General features: G+C 42.8%; 2 protein-coding genes across 4 annotated transcripts in view; one reads left to right on the forward strand and one right to left on the reverse strand.

Annotated features, from left to right (window-relative positions):
* Positions 1 to 18,826, reverse strand: part of LOC111873314 (loricrin-like) — a 131,578-nt gene extending 112,752 nt beyond the window's left edge. The window contains exons 1-2 of the mRNA XM_023867923.1: positions 18,187 to 18,826; positions 15,047 to 15,173 (exon numbers count right to left, since the gene is read on the reverse strand). Of these exons, the coding sequence (XP_023723691.1) occupies positions 15,047 to 15,173; positions 18,187 to 18,826 (767 nt within the window). The remainder of the gene's footprint in view (positions 1 to 15,046; positions 15,174 to 18,186) is intronic.
* LOC111873317 (chaoptin) overlaps positions 1 to 20,147 on the forward strand; it is an 831,716-nt gene that overhangs the window by 728,649 nt on the left and 82,920 nt on the right. The window lies entirely within an intron of this gene.

The raw sequence follows: 20,147 nt of genomic DNA on the forward strand, positions 1-20,147 counted from the left end.
ACAGAATAAACGCGTACACACACCAAAAATCCATGCCTTATGTGGGATGTTTCCGAGCGAGCGAAGACAGTACATGCCTTAGACCACCCGGCTACCTTGACCGGCTATGACGTGTTTAATCTTCTGGAAGGCCGTGAATTCATAAGTTAAATACTATTTGTTCTAATCGTTCAATTTTCCTGTGATTCTTCGCCGATCCCGAAGTGCAAATAAAATAATTTCTGGCCTGCTCTCTAAATATAATTAAGGTTATACTTTACATGCTCTCGAAACATAAACAAGATATTCCTTGGCTTTCTTTTTTAATTCGCATAATTGTGGGGGAGGGGGGGTTGCAGTTCAGATTTGTCGACTCGGCACGTCGGCCACTGATTGGCCTATTGTACCTGCCCCAGCGCCACTTTGTCCACCACAAATCCCACTTGAACAGACCCTGGCTCGAACTCGGGCCGCCGCGGTGGGAAGCCAGCGGCTAACCGCTTGAGCTATGGCGCGGATTATTTCTTGGCTTATTTCCGTCTGGACGTTACGGAGAAAGAAAAAGATCTTGTCTATGTTGGGAGTCGAACCACTAGAGGCCGTAACATGTAAGGCAAAATATTGAACTTATTTAATTAATAAATTTGGCCACGCCATAGCTCAAGCGGTTAGTTGCTGGCATCCCACCGCGGCGGCCCGGGTTCGATCCCGGGTCTGGTCAAGTGGGATTTGTGATGGACAAAGTAGCGCTGGGGCAGGTTTTCTCCGAGTACTTCTGTTTCCCCTGACAATCTTCATTCCACCAATTACTCCACAGTCACCCTCACCTATCATCTGGGGCTGGTACAATAGGCCAGAAGTGGCCACAGTGCAAGGGACTTAGTCCCACCCCTCTAGCAATAAAAGAAAATTCATAAATGTGTTATACTTGATGAATTTATACTTTGTATACATTGTTAATAAAGTAAACTTAATGTTACAAATGTCACTTCATCAAAAATAATTTTGCGAGACGAATGTTTCCGTTTCTATGTTGAAGTCCCACACATGGAGAATGTTTTTTATTTGCATCATTTATTATCTTACGATTTATTTTATTACATGCGCTGACGTCCTAGTTAAATTACAGACGTTTTTAAGAGGTGCAGACACTTAATGAACGGCCCCTATCCCTCCTGTGTGGATCTGTTCGTGTCTGTTGCGTCTGCCAGCTGCAGGAACATAATGTACGCGAGGAGACGACATGGAGGGGTGTGATACAGCTGCCAGCGGGTGCTGGAGTCTTGTACAGAAATCATCTTTCTCATTAAACACTTCATGGGTCCATAAATGAAGTAGAAATTAAACAAAGTATACTGCGTGGTCTAAGGGATAAACTGTCTTCGCCCCACTCGAAAGCTGGAATCGTGGGTTCGAATCCCATTCAAGACATGGATGTCTGTGTGCGTTTATTCTGTGTTTGTGTTGATCTGTGTGTAGGTAGCGGCCTTGCGACGGGCTGATCCCCCGTCCAAGGGGTCCCACCGACTGTATATAGGATCAAGATACTGAAAAAGCGGCAAAGGTAAAAAAAAAAGACTGTAGAGCCATAGATAGATAGAATTTTTTAAATTCGCTAGTGGGGGGTGGAGTCCAGCTGAGTGCACTCGGCACGGCGGCCACTGATTGGCCTATTGTACCTTCCCCGGGTGATTATGATGATGGAGAATTTGGTGGAATGAAGATTGGCAGGGGAAACCGAAGTACTTGGAGAAAACCCGCCCCAGCGCCACTTTGTCCACCACAAATCCCACTTGACCAGACCCGGGATCGAACCCGGGCTGCCGCGGTGGGAAACCAGCGACTAACCGCTTGAGCTATGGCGCNAATGAAGGAAAGGTTAAAACGGAGATCGAGGTGAGAAATAAAAGGATAAATAGCAAAAACTATGAGAACGAGGGGGGGGGAGAAACAAGGGCTGAGAGAGGAGACATATGGGATGTTTCTTTAGCCCGGGTCACGCTACGCCCTGACCAGACATGATGTCAGCACGATGCCCTAACGAACCTGGTGGACACTCGGTCACTTGGCGATACACGCCCGCAAGACTGCAACAAGTACCCTTAGCCTCTTCTCTTAGCTCGAACTTCTGCGTTTGTAGGTCTGAGGTTCTGACCCCAGTGGTTATCAAGAGTTGTCTCTTCTGGGATATAGCGCCGTGTAGTTTGTTGAAAATAAATCGACGTTTCAGAGGAACATATCTCCATCTTCGGAGCGAAAGAATAAGCCAATAAACAAACCAGAGCGAAGCAGTGGCAAGCAGAGGGGTATACCCTGAAGTTGGAGGCGAAGTCTTCCTCCGAAACTTCGGTTGACTTTCAACGGACTACGTGACGTTATAACCTGGAAGATAGAACTCTCAATTATCCTAATGAGAGGACGTGCTTTAGCTCGGCGGTTAGTCGCTTGCTTCCCACCCCCGGGGACTTGGCCCTCCAAGTTGGGGGAGTCTCAAATCGGAGACAGCTAAATGTGGTCATGAATCCCGCGGGACTCGAACTTGAGAATGACTGCACTGGCGAGCACCAGGACCAATTTTAAACAGCAGACCCATTCTCTCCTTAGAGAGGATGTTACATAGGGCAATGAACGCAAATGTTCGGTTAAGAGAAATACAGGTCGTGAGTCTCAAGGGGCTTGTCGCTAAGGAGAACTGACTGGCGGTAAACCGCTACTCTGACTCTGGCTCTGAGAGAGTTTCGAAGGAACATATGAGCTCCGTCATCAGGGTCGAAGAGTAAGCTAAGCAAGACGGCCGCGCCATAGCTCAAGCGGTTAGTCGCTGGCTTCCCATCGCGGCGGCCCGGGTTCGATCCCGGGTCTGGTCAAGTGGGATTTCTGGTGAGCAATGTGGCGCTGCGGCAGGTTTTCCCCGAGTACTTCGTTTTCCCCTGCCAATCTTCATTCCACCAATTGCTCCACAATCACCCTCACCTATCATCTGGGGCTGGTACAATAGGCCAGAAGTGGCCGCAGTACAAGGGACTTGGTCGCGCCCCACTAGCAATAAAAAAAAGAGCTAAACATGAAGTAGGTACGAAGCAGAGCTCTGAACTATTCCTAGATACATCCCAGAAGATATAACCCTACTATATGTAGCGTGAAGCATAACTGTAAACTCTTCCAGCACCATAAAACTATCGATATAGTAAATAATCTCACCGTGAAGGCGAACATAAAGTGAGTAAATCCTGGCTTCATCTCTTTTCCTTGAATCCTTCTTGGTCTCTTCCCATTGGCTAGCACTGATCCCCATACCTCTGTCCTTTTTTCCACCTCAAGTTCTATATATCGGTTTACATCCACCTTCCACCTCATTAACCTTGAAGATGGAGACTTAAATATAGATAGAAACGTTAAAGGAGCTTCAATATACGGCACAGCTAAACCCAGAGGGCTACAGTTACACACAGTTGACGTAAAACTGAAGCTAGCAATGTGAGATGGCACCGCGATATCCAAAAATAGCTCTTAAATATGACTCAACAAGGGTTACATTATAACATTACATGCTGAGTTATGTAATATGAGATTTCTAAAGCCATTGTATTTCACTGATTACATTCAGTAGTTCCAAGGTTTTCTGATATGTTTGTCAATTATTCAACTTTCCATTGTCGTCATATGTTGGTAACACTAAAATCTCTATTGTGTTCATATAACGTGTGAGGATTATATGTGTTTTATGTTATTTCCACTTTTACTGAATTACAATATACATACACTGGGGAAAAATTTATTTAATGTTTGATGGAATGCTACTTTATTTGAAAGAACTTTATTAAACTGTGGATTGTGTAAAGTAGGTTGTGTTATGAACTGACAAAAATTGAAACAGAAACGTACGTAAGATACTGGATGGGCAGCACATGTAGAAAAGATGTCATCTTGGCAATATATATATTGCTAGGAATATATAATATATGACATGTCCCCACATAAAAGTCGCAATATAATCAGTTAAAGGGAAGTTGTAAGAATTCCTGTTCAATGTATCAATGTAAAAAAAAAACCCGATAGTATTCAACTGTATTGCAGTCGCAAAAGTTCATAAAGAAGGTGCATTGCGAAGTGTCGTAAATTTCATAAAAGTAATCACTTTTATTATATGCTATATGCATAAACACCATTGCTTCCCATATATGCATATTTACGATATAAATCGTCCTTGAAACGCTCGACCCATTACAGGCAACTACATCCCACAATCTTATTTCACTCTGTGTACATTCTTTGCCTTCAAAAAGTAAGCACAGACTAGTTATTGAACAGGTGCTTTCTATAAGTCTATATATCTCTGTCTCTACAGACCTATTGTTGGACCTTCGCCGCTTTTTTCAGTTTCTGGATCATATACACAGTCGGTAAGATTCCTTGAACGGAGAATCAGCCCGTCGCAAGGCCCCTATCTATACACAGAAAAAAACAGAAATAGAATAAACGCACACAGATATTCATGCCTTGAGTGGAATTCGAACCCATGACCCCATTGTTCGAACAATTCAAGACAATTTATGACTTAAACCGCGCGGCCACTGTGATCAGCAATTTCTATAAATAGTTAAAACTATGTGCAGACCGCCTCTGTGGTCTAGTGGTCAGAGCTCCTGCCTACAGATTTAGAGCTCCCGGGTTCCATTCCCGGCGCTATCAGATTTTCTGTGAAGTAGTGGGTCTGGAATGAGGTCCACTCAGCCTCGTGAGGATAATTGAGGAGCTATTTCAAGAAAATAGCGGCTCCGGTCTAGAAGACCGAGATTAACGGTCGTGGAGATCCGTTCCGCTGACTACGTGACACCTCTACCCGCAAAAGTTGGCACTAACTTCACCGACAAGCGGCGTTCGTTCTGTCGGTACAGTTCGCCGGGTGACTACAGGCCACGGAGTTTTTTTGTGTGTGTTTTGTAGTTAAAACAATGTGTTTGGTTCTTANTACGTGACACCTCTATCCGCAAAAGTTGGCACTAACTTCACCGACAAGCGGCGTTCGCTCTGTCGGTACAGTTCGCCGGGTGACTACAGGCCACGGATTTTTTTGTGTGTGTTTTGTAGTTAAAACAATGTGTTTGGTTCTTACCAGTTCCCTGTTTCTACAATTTCGGTAATATTTTACAACACTGGAACTCAAGTAAAATGGCATTAATTTCATAAGGTATTCTTCTCAGAACATCTCAGCCAGGATATAAATTCTCTTTATGAAAACAACAAACTGAGAAAACAGTAGTTAGTTAGTTATTGGAGAGGGTGGCTTTCCCCATGAACCGCGACCAGTATTGGTCCATTGTGCTTCCCTCTATGATATTCTANCAACAGTAAGCAGGTATAAAAAAGTACAATTACCCCGGTGCTTCAAATATTAAGCACTGCGCCATGAAGACGTATCGGTGAGTGGATGTATAGGTCCACCATTCTTGACTTTGACATTAGATAGGGGTTAGTGGTCAACTTCACGCCCAAGCCGCTTTACCCCCGGGGAAATAGCCCCCGATACCCATTTGTTAGGAGACTGGGGGGGCACCAGGACCGATNCATCTATCAGAGGCGCTAGAGACTACTGTTGGGTGGGAAATGTCCTTGAATTTGGCTCAGTGACCTCCTTTGGAGATATGAGGTTCTTTTACATGCCGTAAAGCTACGACACGGGACCCACGGCTTAAAGTCTCTCCCGGAGGACTTGTTCCCTGAAATTTTCCGCCCTTAAAAATTGCACGACCTCCGCCGGGTTTGAACCCGCGTACCACGAGTCATGAGGTGGGAACGTTACCTCTAGACTACGGAGGCCGCTGAGACAACAGTAAGCAGGTATAAAAAAGTACAATTACCCCGGTGCTTCAAATATTAAGCACTGCGCCATGACGACGTGTCGGTGAGTGGATGTATAGGTCCACCATTCTTGACTTTGACATTAGATAGGGGTTAGTGGTCAACTTCACGCCCAAGCCGCTTTACCCCCGGGGAAATAGCCCCCGATACCCATTTGTTAGGAGACTGGGGGGGCACCAGGACCGATCTAGACGCTGTGGAGTAGAGGGGCATGCTGTTTGTGTTAGGTAGCGGCCTTGCGACGGGCTGATCCCCCGCCCAAGGTGTCCTACCGACTGTCCAAGAGTAAGAGAAACATAAAATGTACTTACCTCGACACCGTAAATGTATAAGAGGAGCAGTTTATGAAAGAAAGAATTGTTATTAAGAGAATGTCTACCAAATAAATTGCCAAACCATGAATACATTTTCATGCGTGACAGTTGCTAGTTAGGAAAGCTTTGAGGCTTTCTACCACTGCATATATTTATTTTTACAAAGGATATATGCCTGTTACGATAGCAGTGTGTCTGATTAATCCTTTGAATGCGGACATGGTTATTGTGTTTCCAAAAACACGCCGATAAATTTTACTGATAGATAAATAGTACATAGCTGGACTGATTGGATACTTTCTGTTTTCGGAGTTGAATAACTCTCTAAAGAAGCGAGCAATGTAGTGAAAATTTGAGATATCGAAAGTACCGACAGTTAAAATATAGTACAAAAAGTGAACAAAATTAAACATAATTTCTCATGCACATGTCAAGGAAATGAGCCGGGTTAGCTCAGTCGGTATAGAGACTAGTCTACGGGATGTATCACGGAGGAGTTGGGGTCGATTCTTAGCAGGGACAAGGGGATCTTCTACAAAGCGTCGAGACTTAATTTTGGGGCCCCACCCAACCTCTTATCTTATGAGTAATGGCGTCTCTTCCCCAGGAGTAAACCGACCGAGGTGCCATGCTGACCATTGACTTCCATATAGTACCGAGGTCAAGAATGCGTGGAGTTTACCTCCACCCCCAGTACGTGTTCATGGAAATATTTGTCATTACAACTATGAAAGATCCGTCTTCATCTCAAAGTAATTTATGTGTATTTATGATTAGGAGGCGCGCGTACACACATATATGAGGTAAAGCTATCTCTATAACAGGCCGTGGAGGCCCGTAGGGTTGTGAGACATCGAGACTCCCACATTTTCTAGGTGTGGATTGGATTTATCTGGCTCAGGATAGGGACCAGTGGTGGGCTCTTGTGAACAAGGTAATGAACCTTCGGGTTCCATAAAATGCTAGGAAGTTCTTGAGTAGCTGCACAAGTGGCGGCTTCTCAAGAAGAGTTCAGTTCCGTGAGTGAGTGAGTGAGTGATAATATTGTACATTTCTTTATAAATTCAAGTGAAGTTCTAACTGTGGTTCTCAGACTTAGTTGCAGGAGTAGAGCTCTTAACTTAATGAGGTTTCAGTAACTGATACTTCAACATCTGTCGTCGAAGAAAGACTTCCTGCCACTGGGATGGTTAAATAGCTGAATGTTTGGTTGGTTAATTAGCGAATCAGTGAACCAACTAGTCGGTCAGTTGCTCACTACGTTAGTTAATGATTCAAGTACCCAGTTCGTTAGTTTGTTAGTTCTTTCAGCACCTTGTTAGGAAATGTCATTCACATATTTGCCTGCTCTTAATGCATGTACATGTTATTTCAACGTAAATATATTGTAAATCCGAAGCTGCCAATTAGGCTGTAATTAAAAAGAATTTGCTAATAACGTCCTTATATTTTTACAACTTTAGTTATACTCGGTTGAAAGGCGCGAGCATGTCTACAGTTTTTATATTCAGTTCTCTCTGCACTGGTACGAGTTTCAGTATTCATAAAGAAACCTGTCGTAAACAGGGGCTAGATTCTAAAAACTCATAAATTTAACACCCCGTAATATTAATTTTATATGCAATAAAATAACCTCAATATTAACCGCGTCGTAATGGCGGTCTTGGTGATTTATGACCTATATTTACAGCACACAGCTCAATCAAAATTTCACGACAAAGGAAGAACTGATATAACTCCAATGCTGTCCTCTAGGTAATGTATGTTTATGTTGCCGAAGTGTGCGCATGTAGGCCTATCAATAAGGCTATATATTCAAACATCCATCACCACTATTTCACAATAATAATATTATTTGCAAAACAAGTTTCCCACACAGTACTGTCCGATTATTTTGTCGTGGCCTCTAGATTGCGTAGTTGGAGGAGCAGGAACTGTAGAGTGGGAGGTACGTCACGTGAATAACCTGAAATACGTGACGCCATAGACGCACACAAAGGTTTAATCCTCATGTTACTGGTGTGGGCCTAACCCACTGTGCGTTTATAGTGACAAGTAGACCCATTTCTGAATAACGCCTAGGTAAACGTATTCCCACGGCAACAAATACGCAGGTAACAATCGGATAATTTCCGTTGCTCTGCAACGGCGCTCTAAATACAACAGAACTGGTATTGCCAGAGGTGTTTCCTATGTGGTTCGCATATATCCATTGTTACGCAACGGATGTTTTCTGTGCTGTGGTCCGACCTAGACTATGTAAGGATACCCTGCGAGGCGACGAAAAGGGAAGTCTAAAATCTGAGACAGTAAAATATGGTCGCGAGTCCCAAGGGACTTAACATATACATAGTCACTTAACGGACACAAAACAAAGAAAACAAACTCTGTGACTTTAGTCCGAAAGCGAACTATACCGACCGAGCGGCCGCCGCTTGTCGACGAAGTTAGTGCAAACTTTAGCGGATAGAGGGTGTCGCGTGGTCAGCGCAACGGATCCCCACGGCCGTTAATTCCGGTTTTCTAGACCGGAGCCGCTATTTCCTTGAAACAGCTCCTCAGTTATCCACACGAGACTGAGCGGACCCCTTTCCAGACCCACTACTTCTCAGAAAATCTGGTAGCGCCTGGAATCGAACCCGGGACCTCTTGATCTGTAGGCAGGAACTCTAACTACTAGACCACAGAGGCAGTCTAACGGGCACAAAACCTGTCATAAAACCTCCTTTGTTATGTATTTTATGTATATATATATATATATTCGGAAAGAATAGAATTCGTTATTTGATATTATATTACTAAGTTACATCTATCTGTTTGCCTCTTCCCTGATTTGAACACAGGCATTCATATTGCATACCCTAATGAAAAGGTTGTTATGAAACTGTCAATGACTATGGCGATTTTGATGCCTTCACATCTTAACAATTTTTAAGTTCGCTATAAATAATTCGAACTTCTGCGACCGCTAGAACATATCAGATTGGAAGAACACCAGCCATGAATTTTGTAATATGTAACTTTTGTTGGACATTGTACTGCATAATAACAATCCACAAGCGCGGACAATACACTTGACACTTCAATAAATCTAAATTTAAAAATAAAATATTTGTGCGATGAAGAAGCGTTTGAGGAATATAATATACAAATAAGTATCTTACTTAGTATACTGCACACGTATGATCGTTTGCGATTTTGATCTTTACTGACAGTTAAGTGTACGAACTTGAAACATCTGTGGTCAGCAATGGACATAGCCCACTTTTGTAGTTAGATGTTACATTGGGAAGTTTATCAAAGTGAAACCACACCCTACAACAATGATCAGGTCTGTGAAAACAATGCGTCAAGTAAACAAACAAGTTAACAGGGTTACCACAACACCACAGCAAACAAACCCCGAGATTTTTCAACCTTTCGAAAATGTTTGTTGCACGAGTTGCAACTCGGAGGGAACTTCTCCAAACTTCCCAGGGAAATATAGATTTAAGGTCACGTGTTCTATACCTTCCCGACCTGCGCACTGATACAGTGTAATGCTGCACCTGCGTAATCTTCGAAGCCCTAACCGGGAATAGATACCGTAACCAGAAGTTTCTCGTGTTTTTCCTCATATCATCCAGGACAGTACCGGATTATCGCCTAAAGCAGGCCACGGCCTCTTCCCCGACACTCTTCTGATATATCAGGCACGGGCGGCTCCTTCAATACAGGATGGCTCTAAAGTCTGTTATCTGGTTAGTAATATGTACACTAAAATATGTTACTTACATACTTGACTTACTTACTCATGGAGCTGAGCCCTTCTTGAGGAGCCGTCAATTCTACAGCTACTCAAGAATTTCCCAGCATTTTATGGAACCCGAAGGTTCATTACCGTGTACACAAGAGTCCTCCACTGGTCCCTACCCTGAGCCAGATCAATCCAATCCATACCATCCCGCCCTATCTATCTAAGATTCTTTTCAATATTGTCTACCCCCCTACACCTTGGTCTTTCCAGTGGTCTCTTTCCTTCTAGCTTTCCCACCAATATCCTATATGCATTCCTCTTCTCCCCCATTCGTGCTACATGCCCTGCCTACCTCATCATCCTTGACATTTTTAACATTTTCGTAACAAGCTTATTTTTTACTGTGAGGAGTTTTTAGCCCCATGCCCAATCTCCTAGCTCTGGGACCACCCCTTGTCGGCTGTCCGCGACTGCTTATTCTATATATTCGGAGCTTCCCTCCATATCTGGAGGGCGTCTCCTCCGTTCACAACCTAATGGCGCTCCTTGTCGTGGTGAGAAGGGACCTACCTAACATAGAACACCAAAATATGTTAAAAATTGTAATAATCCTTGCTGAATTTACAAATAAATTAGTCGAAATAAGATCCTCCGTGTTCAGTGCACAACTCAGCGCTGATGCCTTTCTACAAATTGACTGGCAAGGTTAACTCTGAACATTCCCGTTAATACGTGAGAATATTTTAGGTTAACTCATTTTGGGGCCACTCCTTATTTCAGCAGTTCTTACAGGGTTCTTATTTTCATCCCTTACGAAAAATTGAGCATCTCGGCTCTGCTTTGAGTCTCTCTTGGCCTGAACCTGCCTCTATTTCTGGATGCCAGTTCAAGTGTGTGTGCGTGAGCAACAATTATTTCATCTTGATTGAAGTTCTTCTGTTTCCATCTTCAGGGTCAAAGTAAGTGAAGAAAGCAGAAAGCTGAGTTTGGTTTACTGTTCGAATATCAAGATATAGGATATATTTTTCGCCAATATTTCCTTAAACGTCTACCAAACTTGATGCTGTCACATCCCAGAAGACATGGACATTGCCATGTGAGAACCACAAATAAAATATATTTAAAAATTATGTTGTAAAAATTGAGGGTTTTGCCTTTACTTTAAACTGAAATCTTACTCAACATTTTCACATAGGTCTGACGGTTGCGTTCGAAGTAAGAAAGTTGAGACACTCTGGACTGTGTTCATTTTGTTATACAGTTCAAGTGAATATACGATTTTATTGAACATTTTATTTTCATTACGTCTGTTCATTCTTTGCAACTACTTGCTTGGGGATGTATCATTCAGACTGGTAACTGTATTTATGTAGTACGCACAAAACCAAGCTAAACGAACATAACATGAAGCAAAGAGAATGAAAGTTTCAACATTTCTGTTGCCAGGAAAACGTATTCCGCCTCTCTGCCTTCTATTCCTCCTCCCGCCTCCCGTGACCGGATGACCCTTATTAAGACAGAATGATGTATTTCTTCATTAATATATTTCTATCTTCCGGGAAACGGGATAGCTCATTCGATATAGGGATGGGCTAGGCCACTAGGACTAGACTCCCAGCAGAGTCAAGGGGTTATTCTCGGTATCACAGCATCCACATCGGAACTGAGGCCCACCCAGCCTCATATTCAATGGGTAACGTGGGCTCTGTCCCTGTGGGTAAAGCGGCAGAAGCATGAGGCTGGCCATTCAACTCCGTATAATGCCGAACTCAAGAACGGTGGAGCTGTACCTTCACTTCCTCATGTATCTTTTTGTGCTTATTTAATTAAACACAGAGACAATTTCGCCTTATATTTTTATCCGGTCAGAGTTCCTGGCTATAAATTCAGAGGCCCCGGGTTCGATTCCCGGCGCTACCAGATTTTCTGAGAAGTAGTGGGTCTGGAACGGGGTCCACTCAGCCTCGTGAAAATTATTGAGGAGTTATTTCAAGGAAATAGCGACTCCGGTCTAGAAAACTGAAATTAACAGCCGTTGGGGATCCATACATCGCGGAACATTTATTCCTGACATTTTTCTATTTATGTTGTACTTATCGACGCTTTCAGTTTCTAAGGTCATAGAGCGTCTAACGATAGGATCATCAATAAATAATAAATATAAAGAAATGTAGAAGGAAGTGGTCGAGATCTATTTTAAAGAACGGTTCCGGAAATCTTCTTGAGGAACTCAGTAAAACTACCAAAAATTCTCTCTTACCTTAATCGATCTTCCAGACGAGAATTCAATTAAGATGAAAGAGAAGTTCTATTGACTAGACTATAGGTGGCAGCACTGTAATGCCGTCACTACTGTAGCAGACCCAGGTTCCACATCAAGAACATCTGGCACACTGTAAGCTTGTTCACGTTCTCTTCATTTTCTTCGGTACATATATTTTATTTAAAATGCATCTCCACAGCTACCCTAATATTCCCGGGAAGCTGCATAGTTTAATGCCGTTATTCTGGACTCCGTGACCAGCCCACGAAACCGCCCTCTTCCATACTGCGCCCTCTTCTGTCTCCACCCCCTCCCCAATTCGTCCACACGATTGTAACATATCAAACAAGTAATTCAATATCGCACCTACATGCTTATGGTTATCGCACTTACGGAATGGACAGTCCCAAACAGCGGACTCTGATGGTCCTACTGTTTTGGGGTTGGTCAGAGGGTTGAAAATCCCACGCCCTAAAAATTACGATAAATAAAACAGTTTAAAAGTAAAGAACCAGACATCAGACAAAACAAAAATTGCTATCTTCTCCAATAATACAGCAATCTTAGCCATACGTGAAGATCCAGCGATAGCCTCAATGAAGCTCCAAGCCACCACCAATAAGAATGGGGGCTCGGGCGAAGAAATCGAGATTTAAAATAAATGAAAGCAAATCCACACATATTACATTCAGCCTACGCAACCAAACGTGCCCGACAATGGGCAATGTTGATCTACCCCAGAAAAAGTAAGTGAAAAGCCTGTGCATGCACCTCAGTGGGGACTGACATGGGCAAAGCACATCAAAACCGAAAGAAAACAGCTCAACCAAAAAGCGAAACAAATGAACTGGCTGCTCGGAAGATCAGCACTGTTAAAAGAAAGCAAACTCCTCCTATATAAAGCAGTACTCAAACCCATACGGACATATGGGGGATAGCCTCCAATTCCAACAACAAAATCCTCCAGTGCTTTCAATCCGAGGCTGTCCGATCTGTTCGAACGCACCTTGCTACATAAACAACCACAGGATCCATGAAGATCTATGATCTATGATCACAGTGCTCAGTGAAATAAAAACTGAATACCAAATTCTTAAGGAAATTATTAAACCACGCTAATGCACTAGCAGTGAACGTACCGGACGAAGCGAAACTACTCAAAGACTGAAAAGACACACCGTCATGACTCTACCAGACAGGCCTGAGTAAATGCAAGAAATAAAATGATAGCCAAATGAACAAAAAGTAAAAGTATGCTACCTACACAATAGAATTCTGTTTTCTATGGTGTCCGTGCTGCGGCTATATAACGAGAGCTGTGAGTCATTTCAGAGCGAATTGGAACCAGGAGTACAGAAGAGTACATGAGGTCGGCCTGTGAAGATTTGAAGTGTGATTTCAAGACTGGTTATGTGTAATACTTGGAGTGTGTAATCCAGTGAGACTGTTATTGTTTCTGAGTGGAGATCCGTTGCCAGGAAACGACTAGTGAAGACTGGGAATCCTAGTGCGTGTGCAGCGGTGAACTGCAAAGTGTGTAAATCAGCGATAGCGCTGTGTTGCATGTATTTAAATGTGATTATGAGATATTGTAACCCAAGTTCTAATAAATCCAATCATCCGAACTAGAAGCCGTTACTCTCCTCATGCGTACCCCCTCTTTCCCCACCCTACACGTGACAGGATTGTCTTAAGCTTCAAGATCGAACGTTAAAACAAGCAACTAGCAAAGAAATAAACAACTGCATGCTCGGTTTATTCTTAAACCCTGAGATTGGAGCAACAGATTCCTCAGAAAAGTCGACGAACTTCTACGTGACCACACGGCGTTACATTCCACATCTGTTCAACTAATCTGATATATAGTGATGAAGCCATATGAAAGATTACCGAGAATCCATCAAGACAACTGCGTCTTGTGCTCTATCACAGCTGTCGGCCAACTTGTAACTGAGTGAAGAATACAGTAGGACGTACACCGGCATGCATCAAGACATGTAACAGTCAAGACACGATGTCTGCTACATGACACAAAGAAAGGAGCACAATTGAAATGAATGAGATCATGAAAACCGCCGCACACTGGTCTGAGTTATGACGCTGACGAACACGAATGAAGTAAAACTGCGTCTTTTGTCTCATGTCTTGATGCTTGTCTTGACGCAGTTGGTGTGCGGCCGCCCTACGAGACAGCTCTGTCATTAAATAAAACAAGGCGGACCTAGGCCACGCCTGAGATCTCTGTTCGAAACTGCATGCAGTACACTGAAGCAGGAGAAGTAGTGGACCGCAAGGCGCTTCCATTAACAGAGAGCTGGAGAAAACTTTCTGCTGTGGCTACGGAGATGGATGCAGCGAAAACAAATTTAAATGATTCCACTGACTGTTTATTAGCAGGTGGCTCTGAAAAACTGTAATATTAAGGACAAATAAGCATGGACATTCTCTGCCACATAAAGAAACGCATGTTCATCAGAATCGTCATCGTTCTCTATGGATCGATGTGCCTAAACTCGTAATCACAAAATACTATCTACCTATGGCTCTACAGCCCGTTGTTAGGCCTTGACCGCTTTTCTTGGACGGAGGATCAGCCCGTCACAAGGTCGCTACTTGCGAACAAGGCAGAATAAACGCAGACAGACATTCATGCCTCAAACGGGATTTGGGAATCGAACCCACGATTCCAGTGTTTAAGCTGTGGAAGACAATTCGTGCCTAAGACATCGCGGCCACTGTGATCGGCCAGTCACAAAATATTTGTTTCTGTAAGTTCTTAATGTAACTTATATAGAATTTGCAAATAAGTAACGTCAAGTTACTATATGACATATTTTAAAATTTACGATTACGATAAGAATTTATAATATTTACTTCCACAATTGTTATTACAAATTTTCCTGTTGTCTGCCTTTGTCAAAACCTAATCTAAGGTGTATGTACGGATGTAATACTGACACTGACACTGACACTGACACTGACACTGACACTGACACTGACACTGACACTGACACTGACACTGCAGTGATAAGGTTAGCTCTTTATAACAGATCCAATAGAATAGGTGCCTCCAAACCTTCAAAACAAACACGGTTTCCTAAATGTTATGTTCTTTACAATACCCGGACAATGGTAAAAGGTAAAGCTATCCCTGGAACAGGCCCTGGAGGCTCATAGAGTTGTGAGACGTCGAGGCGCCCACATTTTGTAGACAATCGGCTCACAGATAGCGGTAAGGTTGTCAGCCTTACCCGACGGACGTTCTTTAACACCCCAGGAAGATTCCTGGTACTAATTTCTGTTAGAGGCTGAGTCGACCCCAGGGCCAGGATTAGGCCAATTGAAAAATGCAATGACATCATCAGGGATCGAAACCGCGACCTTCCGGCTTGAAGTATAGTACCTCACCCAACTACGCTATCGCGTGGCCCACCCGGACAATGGACAAAGTCCAAAACTTCATTCATCCCGAGGGAAATATTTAGTTAAGAAACTTAATTCTTCTGAGTGAACTATAGTACATGAAGTTAATTATACGATTCAAGACACGGGATTTGATTTCCATTGTTCCATTCACGAATGTAGTTCACAGAGGTTCAACTACTGGATTTTTTTTCCCCTTTGGAACTATAGCCCCAGTGGGCCTAGGCCTACCTCCATGAACTCCGTTCACTTCGGTTTTTCTAGATCTTACACGTTCGGTAGGACTCCTTGGGCGAGTGATCAGCTCGTCGCAAGGCCTCTACCTGTAGACAAACACAGAAAAACGCATACAAACATCCATGCCCTGAGTGGGATTCGAACCCACGATCCTGGTTTCAAAGCGAGCGAAGACAGTGCATGCCTTAGACCGCTGGGCTACCGTGACCGGCTCAACTACTGGAATACTGCATACATTCGATTCTTCCACGACAGGAAGTTTTACCTTCAGTACAGCGCCTGAAGTTATTACTCAATGGACACACAAATCACATAAATTCACCCTTCCCTTTTTAAAATTCATTTAATTTCTCACAGAGAAGTGCTTAATAACATTTAATTTAGCCATTATGTTCTTGATGACCTATTATGAAGCGCGTGTTGTGGAATTATTGGTGCTATTAGATGTTTCGCGTAATAATGCTGGCTGTTTTTATATCCACATGCCGTATTTAATAGAGATTTCCTGGAGCATGTATAATGTCCCGCCAGTTTTAACTCTGTTTTATTACATGAGATAAGGGGGTTTTAAAATTTTGAACTTAAAAAAAGATAATCCCTGCGCTCTTCACAAGCTGTTCATGAAGGTTGTCCCCCTTTATTAGTGCAGCCTTTGACTGCAGGGTATAAATCTTTGAATTACTTTTGTACGTTTTGACTTTTTACTCCTATATCACAGTCAGAATATTAAATCCACCGATTGTAGTTTTCGCCTCTCCAGAAATCTCGCAGCTACACTCTCTCAGCCAAATATTCGAGAATTACCAGAATCTTAAAACACAGGTCTAGTCAGACTGCAGATGTTCGGAACGTTTCTCGAGTATGGCTACTAACTACATTGAGAAATACGTTATTTAATGGTATGTTTAAAATGAAAGTACAATTTGAATGTTGCATTTGTGTTTTATTTCCGAAACTAATAAAAGTGTTTTGAATACATTCTGCTTTGGAGTTCATACCAAAAGTTCTTAGATAAATTTACTAATTTTTGGTATCTCTACATTATGTATAACTCGTACTTTAAACAAATTAAAATTGAAGTTGGTAATTACCAAAAAATAATAGACTCACAATATATAACAGTGGTGAAAGGTACTTTGACTGTGGTACTATGGCCGTAAGATACTGTGGCATATAGATCCGTTGCTAAGCGGTGACTTCGTATAGAGTGGCCGTTACTAGGTAACGCCCGCAGCAATATAAAAACGGGGTTATGGAACCCGTTTCTAAGGAACGGCTTGGTAAACACTTTCCCGCGGAAACGATATCCAGTCTATCTCCAGGCAAACTCCCATGGCAACAATAGAAGAACTGCTGAAGGCGGTGTTTTCTATTGGATCCGCCTCGAAGCTATAAAACGAGGATCCCCTGCCCGCTGAGTGGCAGTTCAGTTGAGTGAAGTGTAGTATTTCGTTGTTGAGTGAGAGTTTGTTGGCGGTTAACTGTGAAGTAAATAGCGAGTTGCAAGAGACTCCATGTGTGATATCTGAAGTGTGTAATTCAGTGAGACTGTTATAGTTCCTGTGTTATAAGTCCGTTGTCAGGAAACGGTTAGTGGACACTAGTCCGTGTGTCAGTGATCTATAAAGTGTAATTATGAGTCGTGTGTTAACGTGGTCAATAAGTCCATTCACTAATCCGTACCCCTTCTATAGTCACACTAAATCCTGATAGTACATGCCTTCCATCTGAATTATTTTGAAGCCTGAATCCTTTCACATCTAAGCGAGTTTCCATGTCTTTCTATAATACTTCATATTCTGCAGCTCTTCCCCGTATTTTCTTCCTCGTTCTTATCACACTCATCTCCCTAATACATCTCTAATTACTTCTTTCTCCTCTTTTATTGATCTCTTCATGTCCCTTTCTCGCTCTCCTTTGATATACATACTCCTACATGTCACACTGTGGGGCCTATTAGCCTATTATTATAAAACTGATACTGTTTCTGCTACTGCTACTACTACTACTACCAATATTACTATCACTATTGCTACTACTAGACCGCCTCTGTTGTCTAGTGGTCAACGTTGCTGGCTACAGATCCAGAGGTCCGAGTTCCATTCCAGGCGCTACCAGATTTTCTGAGAAGTAGTGGGTCTGGAACGGGGTGCACTCAGCCTCGTGATGACGATTGGGGGGTTATTTCAAGGAAATAGCTGCTCCGGTCTAGAAAACCGAAATTAACGGCAGTTGGGATCCGTTGCGCTGACCACGCGACACCCTCTATCTGCTAAAGATGACACTAACTTCGCCGACAAGCGGCGGTCGCTCGGTCGGTATAGTTCGCTTGCGGACTAAAATCACGGAGTAAAATAAATTGCTACTACTACCATCAGTGATACTACCAGTACTACCACCAGCACTACTACAACCACTATCACCAATACTGTTGCTATTACTACTGCTACCACTACTACAATCGATATCGATACTACAACTACCACCACTGCTACTCGTATTACTACCACAACTATTACCAATGCTGTTGATGCTACTACCGCCGCAAGTACTACCACAAGCACCACCACCATCAGTACAACAATCCACATTGCCACTGCTACCAACACTACTACCACAACAACTACCAATAATACTACCACCACCACCATTACTACAACTACCACCACTGCTGCTCGTACTACTGCCACAACTATTACCAATGCTGTTGATGCTAGTACGGCCGCAACTACTACCACAAGCACTACCACCATCAGTACAACAATCCACATTGCCACTGCTACCAACACTACTACCACAACAACTACCAATAATACTACTACCACCACCATTACTACAACTACCACCACTGCTGCTCGTACTACTACCACAACTATTACCAATGCTGTTGATGCTACTACCGCCGCAACTACTACCACAAGCACTACCACCATCAATACAACCACAACCCACATTGTCACCGCCACCAACACTACTACCATCACCATTACTACCAATATTACTACCGCTCATGTTATTACTACTACTAACAACGTTTGTTTTCTAAAATGCTGGGAACATAATTTGTATATCCGTGCAAATCTTCAGCTCGTTTAGGCTATATAAGAATTTATGAAGAGTTTAATGTGTATTTTATTTTATATTCGAGTATTTCATTCGAACTGCATACAGGAACGGAGCCCGATCCTTTGATCAGGTCTGCACCTAGTGCTCAATTATAAAGTGCTTGTACTTTAATTTACTGCAGCGAGTTTGAGTGTGGGTGGTGGGTTAGTAGCAAAGTGCTTTGTTGCGTTCTGGGTTCTCACCGCTAATCTTGTACTGTGTGTGACACCCCCTTAACGCCGAACACACCACAACCGCTAGTGTGAACCGGGCTATATCGATCAAAGAACAAAGCCATAGCATTCCTAACACGAGTGTTAGATTCTGTGATTGCTTCTCTGTGTCCGAAGTTTTTAACGTATCGACAGACGTTTAGGAAATGCATCCTACAAGACTTTGAGGAACGAATTGGAGCAGAATCACACAGGATTTTTATGTTAGTCAGGAGCCTTAATCTATAATAGAATGTAGCATCAGTTTTCAAAGCCTACTGTGTACTGTACTCTTCTCCGAGTATAATTAGAATGATCAAGTCAAGGAGAATGAGGTGGGCAGGGCATGTAGTACGAATGGGAGAGAAGAGGAATGCATATAGGATATCGGTGGCAAAGCCAGAAGGAAAGAGACCACTGGGAAGAAAAGGCGTAGGTGGGTGGATAATATTAAAATGGATCTTAGAGAGATAAAATGAGATGGTATGGATTGAATTGATCTAGTTCAAGATAGGTACCAGTGGAGGGCTCTTGTATACACGGTAATGAACCTTCGGGTTCAATAAAATTCTGGGAAATTCTTGAGTAGCTGCAGAATTGGCGGCTCCTCAAGAAGGGCTTAGCTCCATAAGTAAGTAAGTACTGTGTGCAATAATAACAATAACGTAACCCTGATTACGGGTTTATACTTCGGAGATTATTACTAGATAAAAATGAAAGACACTGACATGTTGAGTCCGCGTGTTGTAGCTGCAGGAACATTAATTTCCAGATTACCCAACTGTGACGTGGTTCTAATGTTATATGTATGTATCAACGAGAGGGGGAGATGGGAGGACTGGGGTACAGTAAAATGTGTACGGATTAATATGACCATATCCGAAAATATCCATTATATGAGACAGACACCCTATGCTGTTGACCCAAAACCCATAACAGCCATCCTGTACCCATTTCGCTCCATACAACTGTTTGCCTGCAAAATAGTCGTGCACAATAGCCAATTGGTTAATTAC

The sequence above is a fragment of the Cryptotermes secundus genome, unplaced genomic scaffold (assembly GCF_002891405.2).
Source record: "Cryptotermes secundus unplaced genomic scaffold, Csec_1.0 scaffold223, whole genome shotgun sequence".
NCBI lineage: Eukaryota > Metazoa > Arthropoda > Insecta > Blattodea > Kalotermitidae > Cryptotermes > Cryptotermes secundus.